We start from the raw sequence: 23,226 nt of genomic DNA on the forward strand, positions 1-23,226 counted from the left end.
TCATGGCGTGATAAAGATAAAGCAAAGCAGTGCGACAAAAACAACACAGAGTTACACATGGGATAAACAAACATACAGTCAATAACACAATAGAAAAAGTCAATGTACAGTGTGTGCAAATGTAGTAAGATTAGGGAGGTAAGGCAATAAATAGGCCATAGAGGCGAAATAAATACAATTTAGCATTAACACGAGTGATCGATGTGCAGATGATGATGTGCAAGTAGCGATACTGGGGTGCAAAAGAGCAAAAAAAACAAAAAACAATATGGGGATGAGGTAGTTGGGTGTGCTATTTACAGATGGGTTCTGTACAGGTACAGTGATCGGTAAGCTGCTCTGACAGCTGATGCTTAAAGTTAGAGAGGGAGAAATAAGTCTCCAGCTTCAGTGATTTTTAAATAAATAACGATAATGAGGCTATATACAGGGGGTACCGGTACCGGGTCAATGTGTGGGGGTACAGGTTAGTGGAGGTCATTTGTACATGTAGGAAAGGGTAAGTGACTGCATGGATAATAAACACAGAGTAGCAGCAGTGTAAAAACAAAGGGGGGGAGTGGTGTCAATGCAAACAGTCCGGGTGGCCATTTGATTCATTGTTCAGCAGTCTTATGGCTTGTGGGTAGAAGCTGTTGAGGAGCCTTTTGAACCTAGACTTGGAGCTCTGGTACCGCTTGCCGTGTGGTAGCAGAGAAAACAGTCTATGACTTGGGTGACTGGAGTCTTCAACAATTTGTTGGGCCTTCCTCTGACACCACCTAGTATATAGGTCCTGGATGGCAGGAAGCTTGGCCCCAGTGATGTCCTGAGCCGTACTCACTACCCTCTGTAGCATCTTTCGGTCGGATGCCGAGCAGTTGCCATACCAGGCAACTGGTCAGGATGCTCTCAATGGTGCAGCTGTATAACTTTGAGGATCTGGGGACCCATGCCAAATATTTTCAGTCTCCTGAGGGGGAGAAGGCGTTGTCGTGCCCTCTTCATGACTTTCTTGATGTGTTTGGAACATGATAGTTTGTTGGTGATGTGGACACCAAGGAACTTGAAACTCTCGACCTGCTTCACTACAAACACATTGATGTGAATGGGGGCGTGTACAGCCCTCCTTTTCCTGTAGTCCATGATCATCTCTCAAAGTTGTTGGTGATCAGGCCTACCACCGTTGTGTCGTCACCAAACATAAAAAAAAAACGTTTAGGGGGTAGATCAGCTTTAATATTGCAGATAGATTGTAGCGTCCATCAATGTAATTGTCTGCATCACTTCCAATCCCCCATATATATTTTTTTCAAATATATATACAGTTGAAGTCGGAAGTTTACATACACCTTAGCCAAATACATTTAAACTCAGTTTTTCACAATTCCTGACATTTAATCCTAGTAAAAATTCCCTGTCTTAGGCCAGTTAGGATCACCACTTTATTTTAAGAATGTGAAATGCCAGAATAATAGTAGAGAGAATGATTAATTTCAGCTTTTATTTCTTTCATCACATTCCCAGTGGGTCAGAAGTTTACATACACTCAATTAGTATTTGGTAGCATTGCCTTTAAATTGTTTAACTTGGGTCAAACGTTTCGGGTAGCCTCCACAAGCTTCTCACAATAAGTTGGACTTTTGGCCCATTCCTCCTAACAGAGCTGGTGTAACTGAGTCAGGTTTGTAGGCCTCCTTGCTCGCACACGTTTTTTCAGTTCCGCCCACAAATGTTCTATAGGTTTGAAGTCAGGGCTTTGTGATGGCCACTCTATACCTTGACTTTGTTGTCCTTTAGCCATTTTGCCACAACTTTGGAAGTATGCTTGGGGTCATTGTCCATTTGGAAGACCCATTTGCGACCAAGCTTTAACTTCCTGACTGATGTTTTGACATGTTGCTTCAATATATCTACATAATTTTCTGTCCTCATGATGTCATCTATTTTGTGAAGTGCACTAGTCCCTCCTGCAGCAAAGCACCCCCACAACATGATGCTGCCACCTCCATGCTTCACGGTTGGGATGGTGTTCTTCAGCTTGCAAGCCTCCCCCTTTTTCCTCCAAACATAATGATGGTCATTATGGCCAAACAGTTCTATTTTTCTTTCATCAGACCAGAGGACGTTTCTCCAAAAAGTACGATCTTTGTCCCCATGTGCAGTTGCAAACTGTAGTCTGGCTTTCTTATGGAGGTTTTGGAGCAGTGGCTTCTTCCTTGCTGAGCAGCCTTTCAGGTTATGTTGATATAGGACTCGTTTAACTGTGGATATAGATACTTTTGTGCCTGTTTCCTCCAGCATCTTCACAATGTCCTTTGCTGTTTTTCTGGGATTGATTTGCACTTTTCGCACCAAAGTACGTTCATCTCTAGGAGACAGAACATGTTTCCTTCCTGAGCGGTCTGACACCTGCGTGGTTCCATGGTGTTTATACTTGCGTACTATTGTTTGTACAGATGAACGTGGTACCTTCAGGCGTTTGGAAATTGCTCCCAAGGATGAACCAGACTTGTGGAGTTCTACAAAAAAAATTCTGAGGTCTTGGCTGATTTCTTTTGATTTTCCCATGATGTCAAGCAAAGACACACTGAGTTTGAAGGTAGGCCTTAAAATACATCCACATGTAATCCTCCAATTGACTCAAATGATGTCAATTAGCCTATCAGAAGCTTATAAAGCCATGAAATCATTTTCTGGAATTTGCCAAGCTGTTTAAAGGCACAGTCAACTTAGTGTATGTAAACTTCTGACCCACTGGAATTGTGATACAGTGAATTATAAGTGAAATAATCTGTCTGTAAACAATTGTTGGAAAAATTACTTGTGTCATGCACAAAGTAGATGTCCTAACCGACTTGCCAGAACTATAGTTTGTTAACAAGAAATTTGTGGAGTGGTTGAAAAACGAGTTTTAATGAGTCCAACCTAAGTGTATGTAAACTTCCGACTTCAACTGTACATATTGATGGATTCTGGGTTCTAACTCCTAAACTTGAAATAGGGTTAATTATCAGGTATTCTACTGAAATATTGAGTACTATGGTTTGGAGGGTCTACACCAGAAGTTAATGGTTATCTGTAGGAAGAAGGTATATGGTGTGTGCAATTAAGCTTGGAATGTGTGTAGGGAAAACTATCATTTGTGGCAGGCATTGATAAGGGGAGAGAGTCATGGATTAGTGATGAAGAGGGTCGAGGTCAGGTCAGGTCATGTTAAGGGAGAAGGAAAAAAAGTATTGCCCGTATCACTTAGTTTCCTGCCTAGCAATGAAGATACAATGTTTAGCGAGAAGCAGGAGACTCCACCCAAAGTGGGGTACATATACAGTGGGGCAAAAAAGTATTTAGTCAGCCACCAATTGTGCAAGTTCTCCCACTTAAAAAGATGAGATTTTCATCATAGGTACACTTCAACTATGACAGACAAAATGAGAAAAGAAAATCCAGAAAATCACATTGTAGGATTTTTAATGAATTTATTTGCAAATTATGGTGGAAAATAAGTATTTGGTCAATAACAAAAGTTTATCTCAATACTTTGTTACATACCCTTTGTTGGCAATGACACAGGTCAAACGTTTTCTGTAAGTCTTCACAAGGTTTTCACACACTGTTGCTGGTATTTTGGCCCATTCCTCGATGCAGATCTCCTCTAGAGCAGTGATGTTTTGGGGCTGTCGCTGGGCAACACGGACTTTCAACTCCCTCCAAAGATTTTCTATGGGGTTGAGATCTGGAGACTGGCTAGGCCACTCCAGGACCTTGAAATGCTTCTTACGAAGCCACTCCTTCGTTGCCCGGGTGGTGTGTTTGGGATCATTGTCATGGTGAAAGACCCAGCCACGTTTCATCTTCAATGCCCTTGCTGATGGAAGGAGGTTTTCACTCAAAATCTCACGATACATGGCCCCATTCATTCTTTCCTTTACACGGATCAGTCGTCCTGGTCCCTTTGCAGAAAAACAGCCACAAAGCATGATGTTTCCACCCCCATGCTTCACAGTAGGTATGGTGTTCTTTGGATGCAACTCAGCATTCTTTGTCCTCCAAACACGACGAGTTGAGTTTTTACCAAAAAGTTATATTTTGGTTTCATCTGACCATATGACATTCTCCCAATCCTCTTCTGGATCATCCAAATGCTCTCTAGCAAACTTCAGACGGGCCTGGACATGTACTGGCTTAAGCAGGGGGACACGTCTGGCACTGCAGGATTTGAGTCCCTGGCGGCGTAGTGTGTTACTGATGGTAGGCTTTGTTACTTTGGTCCCAGCTCTCTGCAGGTCATTCACTAGGTCCCCCCGTGTGGTTCTGGGATTTTTGCTCACCGTTCTTGTGATTATTTTGACCCCACGGGGTGAGATCTTGTGTGGAGCCCCAGATCGAGGGAGATTATCAGTGGTCTTGTATGTCTTCAATTCCTAATAATTGCTCCCACAGTTGATTTCTTCAAACCAAGCTGCTTACCTATTGCAGATTCAGTCTTCCCAGCCTGGTGCAGGTCTACAATTTTCTTTCTGGTGTCCTTTGACAGCTCTTTGGTCTTGGCCATAGTGGAGTTTGGCGTGTAACTGTTTGAGGTTGTGGACAGGTGTCTTTTATACTGATAACAAGTTCAAACAGGTGCCATTAATACAGGTAACGAGTGGAGGACAGAGGAGCCTCTTAAAGAAGAAGTTACAGGTCTGTGAGAGACAGAAATCTTGCTTGATTGTAGGTGACCAAATACTTATTTTCCACCATAATTTGCAAATAAATTCATTAAAAATCCTACAATGTGATTTTCAGGATTTTTTTTCTCATTTAGTCTGTCATAGTTTTTTAAGTGGGAGAACTTGCACAATTGGTAGCTGACTAAATACTTTTTTGCCCCACTGTACACCACTATAGTAAACATGTTTTTGTCAGTTCAGCTGTTCGATCCTTTGGGAAGAATAAACCTGGTTTAAGTTTTCACAGTGTCCGTTGAGTTCTTACTCTAATAATTAGAATCTAACAATATACATACACTACCGTTCAAAAGTTTGGGGTCACTTACAAATGTCCATGTTTTTAAAAGAAGAGCAAATTTTTGGTCTATTAAAATAACATTAAATTGATCAGATAGAATGTAGACATTGTTAATGTTGTAAATGACTAGTGTAGCTGGAAACGGCAGATTCTTTTATGGAATACCTACATAGGCGTATAGAGGCCCATTATCAGCAACCATCACTTCTGTGTTCCAAAGGCACGTTGTGTTAGCTAATCCAAGTTTAGCATTTTAAAAGGCTAATTAATCATTAGAAAACCCTTTTGCAATTATGTTAGCACAGCTGAAAACTCTAGTGCTGATTAAAGAAGCAATAGGCCTTCTTTAGAGAAGTTGAGTATCTGGAGCATCAGCATTTGTGGGTTCAATTACAGGCTCAAATTGGCCAGAAACAAATAACTTTCTTCTGGAACTTGTCAGTCTATTCTTGTTCTGAGAAATTAAGGCTATTCCATGCGAGAAATTGCCAAGAAACTGAAGATCTTGTACAACTGTCTCTAACCAGAATAGAAAGAGGAGTAGGAGGCCCCAGTGCACAACTGAGCAAGAGGATAATTACATTAGAGTGTCTAGTTTGAGAAACAGACACCTCACAAGTCCTCACCTGGCAGCTCCATTAAATAGTACTCGCAAAACACCAGTCTCAATGTCAACAGTGAAGAGGCGACTCCGGGATGCTGGCCTTCTAGGCAGCGTTCCTCTGTCCAGTGTCTGTGTCCTTTTGCCCATCTTAATATTTTTATTTTTATTGGCCAGTCTGAGATATGGCTTTTTCTTTGCAACTCAAGCCATGGAATCAGTACGTCGAAAATTTCTTCCCAACAATTTTGCAATCTCTATGGCACAGCTGTACATTTTTTGGTCCTTAAATGAAACTGATATTTATTTATCACAATTTTCTTTAACCAATTATGGTATTTAATGCAGGGCCGACAGACAAATTCCCTACTTTTTCCCTCTTCTACTTTCCTCTTCAATTTTTGTGGTAAATCCACAATTAGTTGGTTGTAATTTTGGGTAGAGCAGACATGTCCATATATTTTTCTTAGCTGCATGTGTGACATTACTCCACCAGTCCAATTTCTGATATAATTTACAAAGATTATGTTTTTTTTTTTATATAAAAAAAAATGTTTTTTTTAATCTATTAGTATATTTGAGTTTAACCACAATATGTGTTGTTTTATTTGTTCTGTTTTTTTTCAGGTGGATTAAATTGAAATTGTAACCAAATTGAAATTGTAGCTTTTTTTTAACTAGCAATATTTGGGAGATTATTTCCTTTTCAAATAACTGAAAGTACGAGGTTGTAATCTGAATAAAAGGAAAAAGACCATTATTGAGCATGGGGTGAGACATTATTTTTAATTTGTAAGAGAACCAGTTTGGATTTAAGTATAACTTTTGTAAAACGGAAGCCTTTAGTGAGAGGTCTAATGCTTTAATATGTAATCATTTCTACCCTCCGAATTCATATTCATTATAAAAATAAGCCTGTTTCATTTTGCCTGGTTTGTCATCAGCAAACTTAATGATGGTGTTGGAGTTGTGCTTGGCCACGCAGTCGTGGGTGAACAGGGAGTACAGGAGTGGGCTAAGCACGCACCCCTGAGGGGCCACTGTGTTGAGGATCAGTGTGGCAGGTGTATTGTTGCCTACTCTTACCACCTGGGGGCAGCCAGTCAGGAAGTCCAGGATCCAGTTGGAGATGGAGGTGTTTACTCCCAGGGTCCTTAGCTTAGTGATGAGCTTTGTGGCACTATGGTGTTGAACATTTGCAAATGGAAGAAACACAAAAGAACTGTCAATATCCCTCGGCCTGGGGCTCCATGCAAGATCTCACCTCGTAGAGTTGCAATGATCATGAGAACGGTGAGGAATCAGCCCAGAACTACACGGGAGGATCTTGTCAATGATCTCAAGGCAGCTGGGACCATAGTCACGAAGAAAACAATTGGTAACACACTACGCCGTGAAGGACTGAAATCCTGCAGTGCCCGCAAGGTCCCCCTGCTCAAGAATACATATACAGGCCCGTCTGAAGTTTGCCAATGAACATCTGAATGACTCAGAGGACAACTGGTGAAAGTGTTGTGGTCAGATGAGACCAAAATGGAGCTCTTTGACATAAACTCAACTCGCCGTGTTTGGAGGAGGAGGAATGCTGCCTATGACCCCAAGAAGACCATCTCCACCATCAAACATGGAGGTGGAAACATTATGCTTTGGGGATGTTTTTCTGCTAAGGGGACAGGACAACTTCACCGTATCAAAGGGACGATGGGCGGGGCCATGTACCGTCAAATCTTGGGTGAGAACCTCCTTCCTTCAGCCAGGGCATTGAAAATGGGTCGTGGATGGGTATTCCAGCATGACAATGACCCAAAACGTCAGCCTTGAAACCTTAATGACTTGGAGAAGATCTGCAAAGAGGAGTGGGACAAAATCCCTCCTGAGATGTGTGCAAACCTGGTGGCCAACTACAAGAAACGTCTGACCTCTGTGATTGCCAGCACGGATTTTGCCACCAAGTACTAAGTCATGTTTTGCAGAGGGGTCAAATACTTATTTCCCTCATTAAAATGCAAATAATTTTATAACATTTTTGACATGCGTTTTTCAGTATTTTTTTGTTTGTTATTCTGTCTCTCACTGTTCAAATAAACCTACTATTAAAATTATAGACTGATCATTTCTTTGTAAGTGGGCAAACGTACAAAATCAGCAGGGGATCAAATACATTTTTCCCCCACTGTAGGTGTTCCTTTTGTCCAGGTGGGAAAGGGCAGTGTGGAGTGTCATTGAGATTGCGTAATCTGTGGATCTGTTGGGGCGGTATGGGTCTATTGTGGGTCTAGGGTTTCCAGGATGATGGTGTTGATTTGAGCCATGACCAGCCTTTCAAAGCACTTCATGGCTACTGATGTGAGTGCTACAGGGCGGTAGTAATTTAAGCAGGTTACCTTAGCTTTCTTGGGCACAGGGACTATGGTGGTCTGCTTGAAACGTGTAGGTATTACAGACTTGGTCAGGGAGAGGTTGAAAATATCAGTGAAGACACTTGCCAGTTGGTCCATGCGTACACGTCCTGAGTACATGTCCTGGTAATCCGTCTGGCCCCCGGCCGTGTGAATGTTGACCTGTTTAAAGGTCTTGCTCATATCAGCTACGGAGAGCATGATCACACAGTTGTCCAGAACAGCTGGTGCTCTCATGCATGCTTCAGTGTTGCTTGCCTCAAAGCGAGCATAAAAGGCATTTAGCCAGTCTGGTAGGCTCAAGTCAGTGGGCAGCTCACGGTTGGGAATCCCTTTGTAGTCCGTAATAGTCACCCGACGAGTGTCAGAGCCGGTGTAGTAGGATTCAATCTTAGTCCTGTATTGACGCTTTGCATGTTTGATGGTTCGTCTGAGGGCATAGTGGGATTTCTTATAAGGGTCCAGATTACTGTCCCGCTCCTTGAAAGCGGAAGCTCTAGCCTTCAGCTCGGTTCGGATGTTGCCTCTTGTTGGGATATGTACATACGGTCACTGTGAGGACGACATCGCCGATGCACTTATTGATGAAGCCGGTGACTGAGGGGGTATACTCGCCTTTGGATGAATATTCCAGTCTGTGCTAGCAAAACAGTCCTGTAGTGTTGCATCTGCGTCATCTGACCACTTCCGTATTGAACGAGTCACTGGTACTTCCTGCTTTAGTTTTTGCTTGTAAGCAGAAATCAGGAGGATAGAATTATGGTCAAATGTGCCAAATGGAGGGCGAGGGAGAGCTTTGTACGCATCTCTGTGTTTGGAGTAATGGTGGTTTAGAGTTTTTTTTCCTCTGGTTGCACATGTAACATGCTGGTAGAAATAAGGTAAAACGGATTTAAGATTGCCTGCATTAAAGTCCCCAGCCACTAGGAACGGCGCTTCTGGATGAGCATTTTTTTGTTTGCTTATGGCCTTATGAATTCTGTCTTAGTGCCAGTGTCGGTTTGTGGTGGTAAATAGATGGCTACGAAAAACAAGATGAAAACTCTCTTGGTAGAGAGTGTGGTCTACAGCTTATCATGAGGTACTCTACCTCAGGCAAGCAATACCTCGAGACTTCTTTAATATTAGACATTGCGCACTAGCTGTTATTGACAAATAGACACACACCCCCACCCCTCGTCTTATCGGACGTAGCTGTTCTGTCCTGCCGATGCACGGAAAACCCAGCCAATTGTATACTATCCGTGTCGTCCTTCAGCCACAACTCGGTGAGACATAAGATATTACAGTTTTTAATGTTCCATTGGTATGAGAGTCTCGAACGGAGTTCATCCAGTTTATTCTCCAGTGATTACATGTTAGGTAATAGAACGGATGTTAGAGGCGGGTTACCCACTTGCCAACGAATTCTCACAAGGCACCCTGATCGTCCTGTATTTCCTTATTTTCTTCATGTGAATGACGGGGATTTGGGCCTTGTCTGGGAGCAGCATTATATCCTTCACGACTGACTCCTTAAAGAAAAAATCTTTGTCCAGTTCGAGGTGAGTAATCGCTGTTCTGATATCCTGAAGCTCGTTTTGGTCATAAGAGACGATAGCGTCAACATTATGTATAAAATAAGTTACAAACAATGCGAAAAAACACACAAAATAGCCCAATTGGTTAGGAGCCCTTAAAACATCAGCCATCCCCTTCGGTGCCATATGATATTTGTGCCTCTGTAACTTTCTCACTCACCATTATCCACCATTCATTCAGGATTATTTGTAACCATGGTAGCATCCAAATTAATGTAGAAGTGTTCAGAAACATATTATATTCTTATTTACAATAAAAGTGACTCCAAAATGACACAATACATTATTTACCATTCATTTCTATTGGGACGTAAATAATCTGAAACACAACCAAAACAAGTAGCAAATGTAGAGTCACAAGGTTGATGTAATCATTGTGTTCTAGGAATATGGGACCAAATACTAAACTTTTCGCTACTTTGATACACATATACGTGAATTTGTCACAATACTTTTGGTACCCTGAAATGGGGGGAATATGTACAAAAAGTGCTGATATAGATTTAAAAAACACCTTCTAATGAAAGATGACAGTCTGCAATTAAACTTCATAGTCAGTGTATCATTTTAAATCCAAAGTGCTGGAGCACAGAGACAATACTTTTGGAGATCACTGTAATTGCATAATTGAGGTGTGTGTGTGTGTGTGTGTGTGTGTGTGTGTGTGTGTGTGTGTGTGTGTGTGTGTGTGTGTGTGTGTGTGTGTGTGTGTGTACTATAAACCTTACAAAGCACCCATTATTAGTTGTGTGTCCGTGGGACTGTTCCATATGGACATGCATCAGCCTGAGAGGTAAACCCTCTTACACCCCTGTGTTTGCCCCATCACTCTGTTTCCTTTCACTCGGTCTCTCTCGCTTTTTTCAGAACTTAGCATAACACAAGGTCAACGCAAGCAGTGACATCATCCTCTGGGCTAAACCTGATTTATGGTCACTCACACATGCACAACACACACACCAGAGGAGGCTTGTGGGAGGAGCTATAGGAGGACTGGCTCATTGTAATGGATGGAATGAAATAAATGGAACGGTATCAAACACATCAAGCATATGGAAGCCACATTTTTGACTTCATTCCATTTACTCCATTCCAGCCATTACAATGAGCCCGTCCTCCAATAGCTCCTCCCACCAGCCTCCTCTGATACACACACGCAAACACACACACACACACACACACACAAGCATGCACACACACAGTAAAAGCATGTGACTGAGCGACGGTGGAGAGTGGCTGTCTTAGGAAACTGTACACAATGGGGCAACTGTCAGGGTATTGTTTAGGCTGGCTCTGAGAGTGATATCACTCGGCATTAGAAGGTTTACATGACTGCAGCCTGATCAGAGTTCATCAAAGTCAATGTTTTATCAACAGTGAACACCATCAGGGATGTTAACCCATCTTTCTGCAGCAACAGCAGCAGGAGAAGCAGTTTGGATTTGGCCCTGAGGTTGGGTTGGGTCTCAGGGATTGCATGCCAAATAGCACCCTATTCACTGGTCAAAAGTAGTGCACTAAATAGGGAATAGGGTTACACTAGGGAACTAGTTAACATCTCAGCCTGGAGGCATCAACAGATGTGTGTGGTAAACACAGCTCTGTGTGGATAACCTGTCTTTAAAGCCATGTTCCTCTCCTCCCCTCTACTTCAGTAGGAACTATGGTAGTGGGGGAAGGAGGGACGGCTGTGTTTATATACATCCCTGTCTCAACTAATGCTCTCAGTTCCCACACTCAAACCCTCTCCTTTCATCTCCCCCATCTCCAGAAGACAGAGTGATATGACATGGATGCCAGAGAGGAAAGGGTGTGTGTGCGTGCATGTGAGGGGGGAGGAAGTGGGAGAGTGGAGCCAGCTGATGCATCTGCATCCTCTATCCCTTTTCTTTCTTTCTTTTGCATTTGAATTTACAGTGATTTAGAGAAGTATACTGGCTTCAACTTCCAAACCTCTTTACCTTAGCAGAGAGAGAGAGAGAGAGAGAGAGAGAGAGAGAGAGGAGAAAGAGAGAGAGAGAGAGAGAGAGAGAGAGAAGAGAGAGAGAGAGAGAGAGAGAGAGAGAGAGACAGAGAGAGAGACACAGAGAGAGACACAGAGAGAGAGACACAGAGAGAGAGACACAGAGAGAGAGACACAGAGAGAGAGAGACAGATGCCAGTGTAAGCTGTCAGCTAGCTGGTGTATCGTAACTCTCTGTGCTGATCCCAGTAAATGGAGGCTAAATGCTGAACCACCTGCCGCCCTGCATGCTCTGCCAGCTCAGCACTGTGCTCCACACTAATTAAATTAACCACACACACACTGCCCTGCCTTACAGGAAGCTGCATAGGAGGGAGAATCAGCTCTGTTCTGGGAGAGTGGACACACACACACACACTACACACTTACCTCTGAGAGGAAGGTCTGTGCTGACTTCTGTGCCCCTACGTGCAGCAGGTACTCATACACATAGAGAGCTAACCTGCACAGAGAAACACAGGGACGACATCATGTTAGTAGGATGATCACTGGACTAGAGAAGTGTAGCCTCACTAGGCTACGTCACTGCCTGATGCCACAACTTGACCTCTCCTGTCCAATTTCAACCATGACAGCTTTGGGCCATATGAGACACAGCCAACCAGTAGCCTGCCAGTAGAAGAGCAAACAGCATACTGGGATGGGTTGGCATCGAGGGAACACACTGTAAATGCCTCTGTTTTACCCCAGGCACTCTAAAACAGACTTTCTTACGCTGGAAAATCCTTTCACAATCGATTCATTCATCGATGAATGAATTAGAGCTGCTTTGTTGATCAAACTAACTTGGAGGGCGGCCGATGGGCGGGCGGGCGGTCTACCCGATACACAGACACAAGACGTCCGATGATCAGGTCAGGGATCAATGCAGTATCAGTCAGTCTCTTAACAGAACAGTCCAGGCCTGGCTGGGTCTGGGAGTTCTAGAACCATAGAAACATGGACACAGTGTAGTCTAGAGGCTAATGGATCATTACAAGACAACAGTAAACAACGATGTCCAGGACATTGTCTACTGTCCTCTCAATTACATGTCACGTTACAAAATGTAATGGACATTACATTAGTACATGGAACGGCCCTGGTGTAGGCCAGGTAGATAAGAGGGTAGCATCACTGTCAAGCATCAATAATGAAAACATCACCCAAACAAAAGGTTACATGGATGGGTCTGCAATATGTGAATGCTTTGCTCTGGAACATTATAACTACTACATAGGGCCCTCAAACTCAACTCTGGACCTGGAAGCCAGTTCCACTGGATTTTTTCATTGTTCCCCTCTAATCAGGAACTGATTTAGACCTGAGACACCAGGTTGGTGCAATTAATGATCAGGTAGAACAGAAAACCAGCAGGCTCCGGACCTCGTAGGGTAACAGTTGAATACCCCTGGTATAGGGGAAAGAGACATAAGATGATAGAGGTGATGTGTGTGGCTGTGTGTTGGAAGTGTACTGCAGTCAAACAGAACTTTAAATCACCAAAACACTCCAGAGTATGAACTAATCAGAGTGGCTGTGGATCTGACTTCCTCTTCCCGACAACTAAAGGTCCAAAGTTTCTGCGCATGTGCAGTCTCTGCTCCCCTGTTTCAGCTGCTCAGAGAACAGGCTACTGTGGTGAATGGTGCTCCTTTAATAAAGTTAGATCAAAGTCTGCAAGAACACAATGACAGTATTCTACATTTTTTATTTTTACCTTTATTTAACTAGGCAAGTCAGTTAAGAACAAATTCTTATTTTCAATGACAGCCTAGGAACAGTGGGTTAACTGCCTTGTTCAGGGGCAGAACGACAGATTTGTACCTTGTCAGTTCGGGGATTCGAACTTGCAACCTTTCAGTTACTAGCCCAACGCTCTAACCACTAGGCTACCCTGCCGCCTCGCGACGTGATATAACCGAATATAATAGCATATTATAATGTTACTGTAAGAAAAAACACAATTTCTTATGAGATTTTAGGATGATTGTGCAAATGGTTGCATTTTTCTTTGATGTGGCCAAAACTACACAATGAGCACCAATAGGCAAAATATGTACTTTATTTAAACTAAAGACAGGTGGTGAGGGTAGGATAGTTTGAAAGAGCAGCAGCTCACTGTCTGTCTACGTCCCAAACGGCACCCCATTCCCTTAATAATGCACTACTTTTGACCAGAGCCCTGTAGGCCCTGGTTAAAAGTAGTGCACTATAATGGGCATATGATGCCATTTGGGGACGCATGCTTTGTCTGTTCCCAGAGGCCCCTCAGCGGACCCAGCCATGCTGCATAGCCGCTCCTCAGTCCAGACTTAAGTCTCAGACTGAGATAAAAAATAAACCTCCAGACGCCACTCGTCTACCTGTCTGAAGATGATGGACTGCACACCTCTCCAGGCTCCACACACCTGACTCTCTCTCTCTCTCTTTACCTCGGTCTCTCTCCGACTCTCCATCTCTGTGGTTTTTCTTGTGTGTAATGAAGGGATGTAACACGGTGGCTGCGGGTGGGGGTGTGGTGTTTAACCACAGAGAAGACGGAGCATTTCACAAGGACAAGGTTAACGGAACAATGAGCAGCGTGACACCTTCCACGCCGGTCCAGGTTCTTAGAGCTGTGTTCCCTCCCTCTTCATCTTGGGACTGACTCTCTCTCTCTGTTTGTCTGTACAATATCACTCACTCAGTCAGTCAGTCTGTCTGTACAGCATCACTCACTCAGTCAGTCAGTCTGTCTGTACAGCATCACTCACTCAGTCAGTCAGTCTGTCTGTCTGTACAGCATCCCTCATTCGCTCTCTGTTTGTCTGTACAGCATCACTCACTCAGTCAGTCAATCAGTCTGTACAGCATCACTCACTCAGTCAGTCAGTCTGTCTGTACAGCATCACTCAGTCAGTCAGTCAGTCTGTCTGTACAGTATCACTCACTCAGTCAGTCAGTCTGTCTGTCTGTACAGCATCACTCACTCAGTCAGTCAGTCTGTCTGTACAGTATCACTCACTCAGTCAGTCTGTCTGTATAATATCACTCACTAAGTCAGTCTGTCTGCACAGTATCACTCAGTCAGTCTGTCTGTACAATATCACTCAGTCAGTCAGTCTGTCTGTACAGTATCACTCACTCAGTCAGTCTGTCTGTATAATATCACTCACTAAGTCAGTCTGTCTGTACAGTATCACTCAGTCAGTCTGACTGTACAATATCACTCACTCAGTCAGTCTGTCTGTACAGTATCACTCAGTCAGTCAGTCTGTCTGTACAGTATCACTCACTCAGTCAGTCAGTCTGTACAGTATCACTCACTCAGTCAGTCTGTACAGTATCACTCAGTCAGTCTGTCTGTACAGTATCACTCACTCAGTCAGTCTGTCTGTACAGTATCACTCACTCAGTCAGTCAGTCTGTACAGTATCACTCACTCAGTCAGTCTGTACAGTATCACTCAGTCAGTCTGTACAGTATCACTCAGTCAGTCTGTCTGTACAGTATCACTCACTCAGTCAGTCAGTCTGTCTGTCTGTACAGCATCACTCACTCAGTCAGTCAGTCTGTCTGTACAGTATCACTCACTCAGTCAGTCTGTCTGTATAATATCACTCACTAAGTCAGTCTGTCTGTACAGTATCACTCAGTCAGTCTGTCTGTACAGTATCACTCACTCAGTCAGTCTGTCTGTACAGTATCACTCACTCAGTCAGTCAGTCTGTACAGTATCACTCACTCAGTCAGTCTGTACAGTATCACTCAGTCAGTCTGTACAGTATCACTCACTCAGTCAGTCTGTACAGTATCACTCAGTCAGTCTGTACAGTATCACTCAGTCAGTCAGTCTGTACAGTATCACTCACTCAGTCAGTCTGTACAGTATCACTCAGTCAGTCTGTCTGTACAGTATCACTCACTCAGTCAGTCTGTACAGTATCACTCAGTCAGTCTGTCTGTACAGTATCACTCACTCAGTCAGTCTGTCTGTACAGTATCACTCACTCAGTCAGTCAGTCTGTACAGTATCACTCACTCAGTCAGTCTGTACAGTATCACTCAGTCAGTCTGTACAGTATCACTCAGTCAGTCTGTCTGTACAGTATCACTCACTCAGTCAGTCAGTACTGTATCACTCGGTCAGTCTGTCTGTACAGTATCACTCACTCAGTCAGTCTGTCTGTACAGTATCACTCAGTCAGTCAGTCTGTACAATATCACTCACTCAGTCAGTCTGTCTGTACAGTATCACTCACTCAGTCAGTCAGTCTGTACAGTATCACTCAGTCAGTCAGTCTGTACAGTATCACTCACTCAGTCTGTCTGTACAGTATCACTCACTCAGTCAGTCTGTCTGTACAGTATCACTCACTCTCTCTTGTCATGTCCCCTTTGAACACACATTGTCAACCTGTGAAATGTGCTGGGTAATCAATAATATGCTGTGACTCTTCATTCCTCTGGGAGTGGAGGAAAGGAAAGAGAGAGTCTCTCTCTCTCTCTCTCTCTCACACCGCAGTTTCACTGTCAATCTACCTTGACGAACCTGTGAAGTCAACAATCACCACTTTCATTAATTGCGATGATTCATGATTGAAACAGGATCAAGTGTTTTTCTCATCTTTATGTGTGTGTGTGAGAGAGTTTGTGTGTTCTTGACCTCCTTCCACTTCAAATTCAAGTAGTTTTGTCTTCAGTCACATCTAATTCTATTCATATTTTGGTAACATAGGTTCCTCTAAGTCTAAAGCATTAGTACAGCAGGAGGCTCAGCAGCCAGGAGGCTCAGCAGCTCAGCAGCCCAGGAGGCTCAGCAGCCAGGAGGCTCAGCAGCCAGGAGGCTCAGCAGCCAGGAGGCTCAGCAGCCAGGAGGCTCAGCAGCCAGGAGGCTCAGCAGCCAGGGCCAGGCTAGCTGTAGCTTCATTAAGTCAGGGAGCTGAAATGCTGCTGATTCTCCATTTTCCCTTTGTCACGGAGAGGAGAGGAGGAGCCTGTCTGAAGTTAACCTACTTTACAGCATCAGCATATGAGGCCAGCAGATCGCTACTAATCAATTTACTGCCACCATGAACACAACCGGAGTTACAAATCAAAACAGACAATGACTTTGGCACTTGATTCTGCCATTAAAGATTAAATGTAAATGGACCAAAAGTCATTATGTTCCTGATAGTGCATCAGGACCTGTAATAAAAACACATCATTATCCATAAGACATGCTCAATATCAGTACTGGGTCTAAGTGTCAAACAGCCTTGCAAATTTGCAGATAACCTTTGACCCTGACCAGGAAATTAGCTGATTGGAAGTAGTATAGCAGACAGTGCTGACTGGTGGTGGACAGAGAAACAGAGAGAACAAGTGGCCACAGGGTCAGGGATGCATCGTATGGTAACCTAAACCATCTCAAACAGCAATGCTGTAAGAGGAATTAGATCTAGAGATGGAGAGAGAGTAAGAAACAAAGAAAGAAAGGGATGGAGAGATAGAAACACAGGGAGAGAAATACAAAGAAAAGAGAGACAGAGAGATCCCAGTACCACAGCTGGAGTACAGCGGTGTGGGAAATGGAACAGTGACAGATGATATCCTACAGATTAGCAACAAGAGATTAAATGTTCTGATAAGGAGAGGGGGGAGGTGGTGGGGGGGTAGAGGAAGAGAAGGTAGAGGAATAGAAGAAAGAGAAGATAGAAGAGAAGGTAGACAGGGGTCTGAAGGAGGGGGTTAGTGGGTGAGCCCCACAATTAATCCTCCTGAGGTCTGGAAACATTCACATTCAAATAGTGATGATCTGACTGAACAAGCACCCAGACTAACCAAGCACCCAGACTAGCCAAGCACCCAGACTAACCAAGCGCCCAGACTAGCCAAGCGCCCAGACTAGCCAAGCACTCAGACTAACCAAGCACCCAGACTAGCCAAGCACCCAGACTAACCAAGCACCCAGACTAGCCAAGCACCCAGACTAGCCAAGCACCCAGACTAGCCAAGCACCCAGACTAACCAAGCACCCAGACTAACCAAGCACCCAGACTAACCAAGCACCCAGACTAGCCAAGCACCCAGACTAGCCAAGCACCCAGACTAGCCAAGCACCCAGACTAGCCAAGCACCCAGACTAACCAAGCACCCAGACTAACCAAGCACCCAGACTAGCCAAGCACCCAGACTAGCCAAGCACCCAGACTAACCAAGCACCCAGACTAGCCAAGCACCCAGACTAACCAAGCACCCAGACTAGCCAAGCACCCAGACTAACCAAGCACCCAGACTAGCCAAGCACCCAGACTAGCCAAACACCCAGACTAGCCAAGCACCCAGACTAACCAAGCACCCAGACTAGCCAAGCACCCAGACTAGCCAAGCACCCCTGCTGTGCCCTCCTTTAGCAAATTAACACAAACCCAAACTGGAACAAGCAGCAGGAAAAAGTAGGCTACCTTTCTCCCGAATACACACTAGAAATACAAATACAGAGCCAGAAATTCCGGAGACCTTCAGAAGGAAACATTGGAATTCATATTTCCACGTTAGTAGTAATTTCTCGCCGAGAGTAGTAAGAATGAGAGAGTGAACATGAGTTAAGACCAGGGCTCACTGTTTTTAAGTGCATAAGGAATCAAGTCAAAATGTCTTTGCAAAATGTTATCCTAAATTTGCTCAATTTTGTTCTCATATCCCTATGAGCCCTGGCCAATAGTGGTGTACCATATAGGGAATAGAGTGCCATTTGGAACACACTGTTAGAGAAAGGGATCAGGCTATAACTGAGTGCAAAGCAGTGATGAATGGAGAACAGGACTGAGGATGGAGTATGGCCTGGCCTCTGTGCTCAGCCCAACACTTTCTCTGATTAATCAGAGCCCAGCAGCAGGGCTTTATGTGCCATTAAAAGGCTCTCTAAATGGCTTGACTTCATTCATTAGAGAGGAGCATCCTCTGCAGGGGAGAGGCTCTGCCAGATAGACAGCTAAGTGGCAGAGGGAGAGGACATGTGCACTGAGGCACAATAAACAACCACAAATATAGAGCCATTACAACGGTGAATAATTCATCTAATACAGGGAGGGCTGCACAACAACAACCATGGAATGTACTGTATATAGACCCATTAGACTGCTAAACAGTGACATAGAAACATAAAGGTGTTTGAGTGGGTACACTCTCTGAGAAGGTATGTCCTACAGCAGGCTCAAGCCCAAATAACTTTATTGTGTTAAATCTGGCTAAATGCAACAAATCCCTTTTCTCTGTTTATCAGGTGAGCGTATTTATCAGGTGAGCGTATCTCTGTCTCTCCTCACCACTTTACAAAAACGGAACACAGAGACAGAAGAGAAAAAAGAAAGAAAGTCAACGAGGAAGAAATAGAGAATAAAAGGAAAACAAAGATTACCAGAGATAGGAGAGATTAGGTTGAGGATTTCTTCCTTTTTTTAATCCATTTTAGAATAAGGCTGTAACATAACAACATGTGGAAAAAGTCAAGAGGTCTGAATACTTTCCGAAAGCACTGAATGTAATGATCACGCTGTTTAATCAGCTTCTTGATATGCCACAGCTGTCCAGTGGATGGATTATCTTGGTAAGGGAGAAATGCTCACTAACAGGGATGTAAACAAATTTGTGCACACATTTTTTTAGATATTTCTCCGCTCCTGTTCCAGAGTCAAACTTACGCCTACATTTGGTGTATCAATTTAGTGCAAGAAATCCTTAATTCTGCAGGAGTTACTATTAAAGGCAATGTGAGAGGTTAGAGACCTGCAGTCAGTGTCTTGATTTCAGTTTCCATTTAACCCATCTGAACAGTAGGCTACAGAGTCCTTGCTGTACCATAGGCCTACTTGAAGTCCCATCTTGTGACTGTTGAATTTATATAGCGTCTCACAATCATCACACATAACACAGCCAGCACTGCTATCATGCTCTTCCACCACTTCATCAAATCTTTCCCAAACATTACTTTTCTTTTTCTTTGCAACTCTCCATTTCACAGCTCTTCTGTTCTAGAATTAAACTCCTACATGGCTCGTTTTACCTCTGTGGACCGACGTTAACTTTTTCTGCCCGTTCCCAAAAGCATTTGGCGATTGGCCTGTAGGCTATTTGGTTAGGCCCTAAAGCTAAGACTTACACACTAATGCCAGATAGCCTACACCAATGAAAAACCTAAATGTAGCCTATAGATATAAATTGCACAAGAATGATAAATTTATTATTTTTTTAAAGTATTGTTTTCTCTTTATTCAACCCGCCCGCCCTTCATTTATGAGTCAATCTGCGCATCACTAACACACACACACACACACACACACACACACACACACACACACACACACACACACACACACACACACACACACACACACACACACACACACACACACACACACACACACACACACACACACACACACACACACACACACACACACACACACACACACGGAGGTTCATAGACCACTCTCCATCAGTTTGACAACCTGTTCTGATCTTCTCGTAACAACATGGCTGGAAGGCCTTCCAGTGAATTCCCAACTGACTGTAGCTGTCCGTTGATGCATTTCTAATTGGCATTTCTGCTGATAGTCACATGTCAGATCTATATTCTCCATTATCCTATACCCACCTCCCCGGAGAATTCGCTAATGGCTTCTGCTCAAGGCAAAGTTATGAACAGCAGAAATATTGTAATATAAACTTGACTCTCATTGAGTCCTTGTATAATCTGAGGAGAGGAAGGTTTGAGAAGTAAAACTTTCATTTTGAAGATTAACAAAGCACATGTCATAATCCCGCTTTCGAAGGGCCTGAGCGAGGAGAAACATTCATACTCAAAAAAATAGTTTATCTGACTGTGTTCTCTGTTTTTCCTCCACAGAGAGAGATCTCGCACTGCTTTAGTGTGTCAGTGTTTGTACTGCTCTTTATCCTTCTCACTTCCAGCAAACATGTTAAACCCCCCAGCAGTGAAGGATTGGCCGTGTGACACTCCCAAACAGAAGACAACTGCATTGGTACCAACGTCTTTTTAAATGTATCAACTAATGTCCCTATAAATACACTACATGACCAAAAGTATGTGGACACCTGCTCGTCGAACATCTCATTCCAAACTCATCGGCATTAATATGGAGTTGGTCCCCCCTTTGCCGCTATAAAAGCCTCCATTCTTCTGGGAAGGCTTTCCAGTAGATGTTGAAACATTGCTGCGGGGACTTGCTTTCATTCAGCCACAAGTACATTAATGAGGTCGGGCACTGATGTTGAGCTATTAGGACAATTCATCCCAAATGTATTCGATGGAGTTGAGGTCAGGGCTCTGTGCAGGCCAGTCAAGTTCTTCCACACCGATCTCAACAAACCATTTCTATATGGACCTCGCTTTATGCACAGGGGCATTGTCATGCTGAAACAGGAAAGGGCCTTCCCCAAACTGTTGCCACAAAGTTGGAAGCACAGAATCATCTAGAATGTCATCGCATGCTGTAGCATTAAGATTTCCCTTCATGGGCCTCCTGAGTGGTGTAGTGGTCTAAGGCACTGGTGCAGCGCTAGCTGTGACACCAGAGTTCCTGGTTCGAGTCCAGGCTCTGGCTCCGACCGAGAGACCCTTGGGGTGGCGAACAACTGGCCCAGCGTCATCCGGGTTAGGGAGGGTTTGGCCAGCAAGGATGTCCTTGTCCCATCGCGCTCTAGTGACTCCTGTGGCAGGCTGGGCGCATGCACGCTGACATGGTTGCCAGGTATACGGTGTTTCCTCTGACACATTTGTGTGGCTGGGTTAAGTGGGCATTGTGTCAAGAAGCAGTGCGGCTTTGTTGGGTCATGTTTTGGAGGATGCACGGCTCTTGACCTTCGCCTCTCCCGAGTCCGTACGGGAGTTGCAGCGATGAGACAAGACTGTAACTGCCATAAGGATACCACGAAAAAGGGGGGGAAAATAATTATTATAATAAATACAAGATATCCCTTCACTGGAACTAAGGGGCCTAGCCCAAACCATGAAAAACAGCCCCAGACCATTATTTCCTCCTCCACCAAACTTTACAGTTGGCACTATGCATTGGGGCAGGTAGCGTTCTCCTGGCATCCACCAAACCCAGATTTGTCTGTCTGACTTCCAGATGGTAAAGCGTGATTCATCACTCCAGAGAACACATTTCCACTGCTCCAGAGTCCAATGGCGGTGAGCTTTACACCACTCCGGCCGAAGCTTGGCATTGCGCATGGTGATCTTAAGCTTGTGTGCGGCTACTCGGCCATGGAAATCCATTTCATGAAGCTCCCGACAAACTGTTCTTGTGCTGACGTTGTTTCCATAGGCAGTTTGGAACTCGGTTGCATCCGAGGACAGACGATTTTTACACGATACGGTCCCGTTCTGTAAGCTTGTGTGGCCTACCACTTTGTGGCTGAGCCATTGTTGCTCCTAGATGTTTCCACTTCACAATAACAGCACTTACAGTTGACCGGGGCAGCTCTAGCAGGGCAGAAATTTGACGAACTGACTTGTTGGAAAGGTGGCACCCTATGACTGTGCCACATTGAAAGTCACTGAGCTCTTCAATAAGGCAATTCTACTGCCAATGTTTTACTATGGCGATTGCATGGCTGTGTGCTTGATTATATATACTTGTCAACAACAGTATAAAATAGCCGAATCCACTAATTTGAAGGGGTGTCCACATACTTTTGTATATATAGTGTATTAAGGAAAACCTAAATATACAAGACTCGCACTACTCCTTTCGACAACAGCAGCAATTCCAAATTCCATGGGTACATCATGAGGTTAGAGTAAGATCTTTCAAATACAAAGACCCAACTGACTGGAATCATTTACCTATAGAAATCAGGGCATTAAAGTCACACAGTGAATTTAAGAAATAGCTGTTTCAAATGTTAAGAACAAACTCTGTGTTTAACAATTAGAAACATCACCATGTGGAGATATTTTTAAATATATACTGTATGTATATATTATAGGTACTTAGTTGTATTAGTTGTAGCAGCAGTTGTAGCAGTAGTTTTTATTAGTTGTAAGCCTATTAGTAGTTAGACAACTTTTTGTTTAATCTAAGTATTTGATTTAAATTATTATTATTAGACAGTAGTTGCCATATTATTCTTGTTTCTAAGTATTGTTTGTTTGTTTTTTTCCATTCGTTTTTTTCATTTGGAAACTCAAGATGGTGCAGCTCAAGAGATTTCATCCTGAAAAGATTTCAAATAAATACAGTTGACAACTTACAGTAACTGACAAAAGGTTATCATACAGTGGCAGCGTTAACACAATGTATACACTCTTAGAAAAAAATGTGATATCTGGAAACTAAATGGGTTCTTCGGCTGTCCCCATAGGAGAACCATTTGAATTTAAAAAAAAATGTGGCTCCAGGCTCCCTTTTGGTTCCAGGAAGAAACCCTTCGGAACCCTTTTTTCGAAGAGTGTACATAATCAACATGAGTTTCTGTATATTGTGTCAACATGCATCATACTCATCTCAACAATGTATAATTTCATACAAACGTGGACTACAGTACACAGAGGGCACTGGCAGGCATGCAATATAGTAACAAACTAGAATTCCCAGTCAAACCTAACCCTTCAGTATAGGAATTTATGGGTTTCAAAATCTGTTCCTCTGGTCCATC

The 23,226-nt window shown here is 43.6% G+C and overlaps 1 protein-coding gene across 1 annotated transcript in view; it reads right to left on the reverse strand.

Annotated features, from left to right (window-relative positions):
- LOC115200279 (single-stranded DNA-binding protein 2) overlaps positions 1 to 23,226 on the reverse strand; it is a 116,351-nt gene that overhangs the window by 65,132 nt on the left and 27,993 nt on the right. Inside the window, exon 2 of the mRNA XM_029763217.1 lies at positions 11,965 to 12,037. Coding sequence (XP_029619077.1) covers positions 11,965 to 12,037 — 73 coding nt within the window. The remainder of the gene's footprint in view (positions 1 to 11,964; positions 12,038 to 23,226) is intronic.

The sequence above is a fragment of the Salmo trutta genome, chromosome 9, assembly GCF_901001165.1.
Source record: "Salmo trutta chromosome 9, fSalTru1.1, whole genome shotgun sequence".
Classification (NCBI taxonomy): Eukaryota; Metazoa; Chordata; class Actinopteri; order Salmoniformes; family Salmonidae; genus Salmo; species Salmo trutta.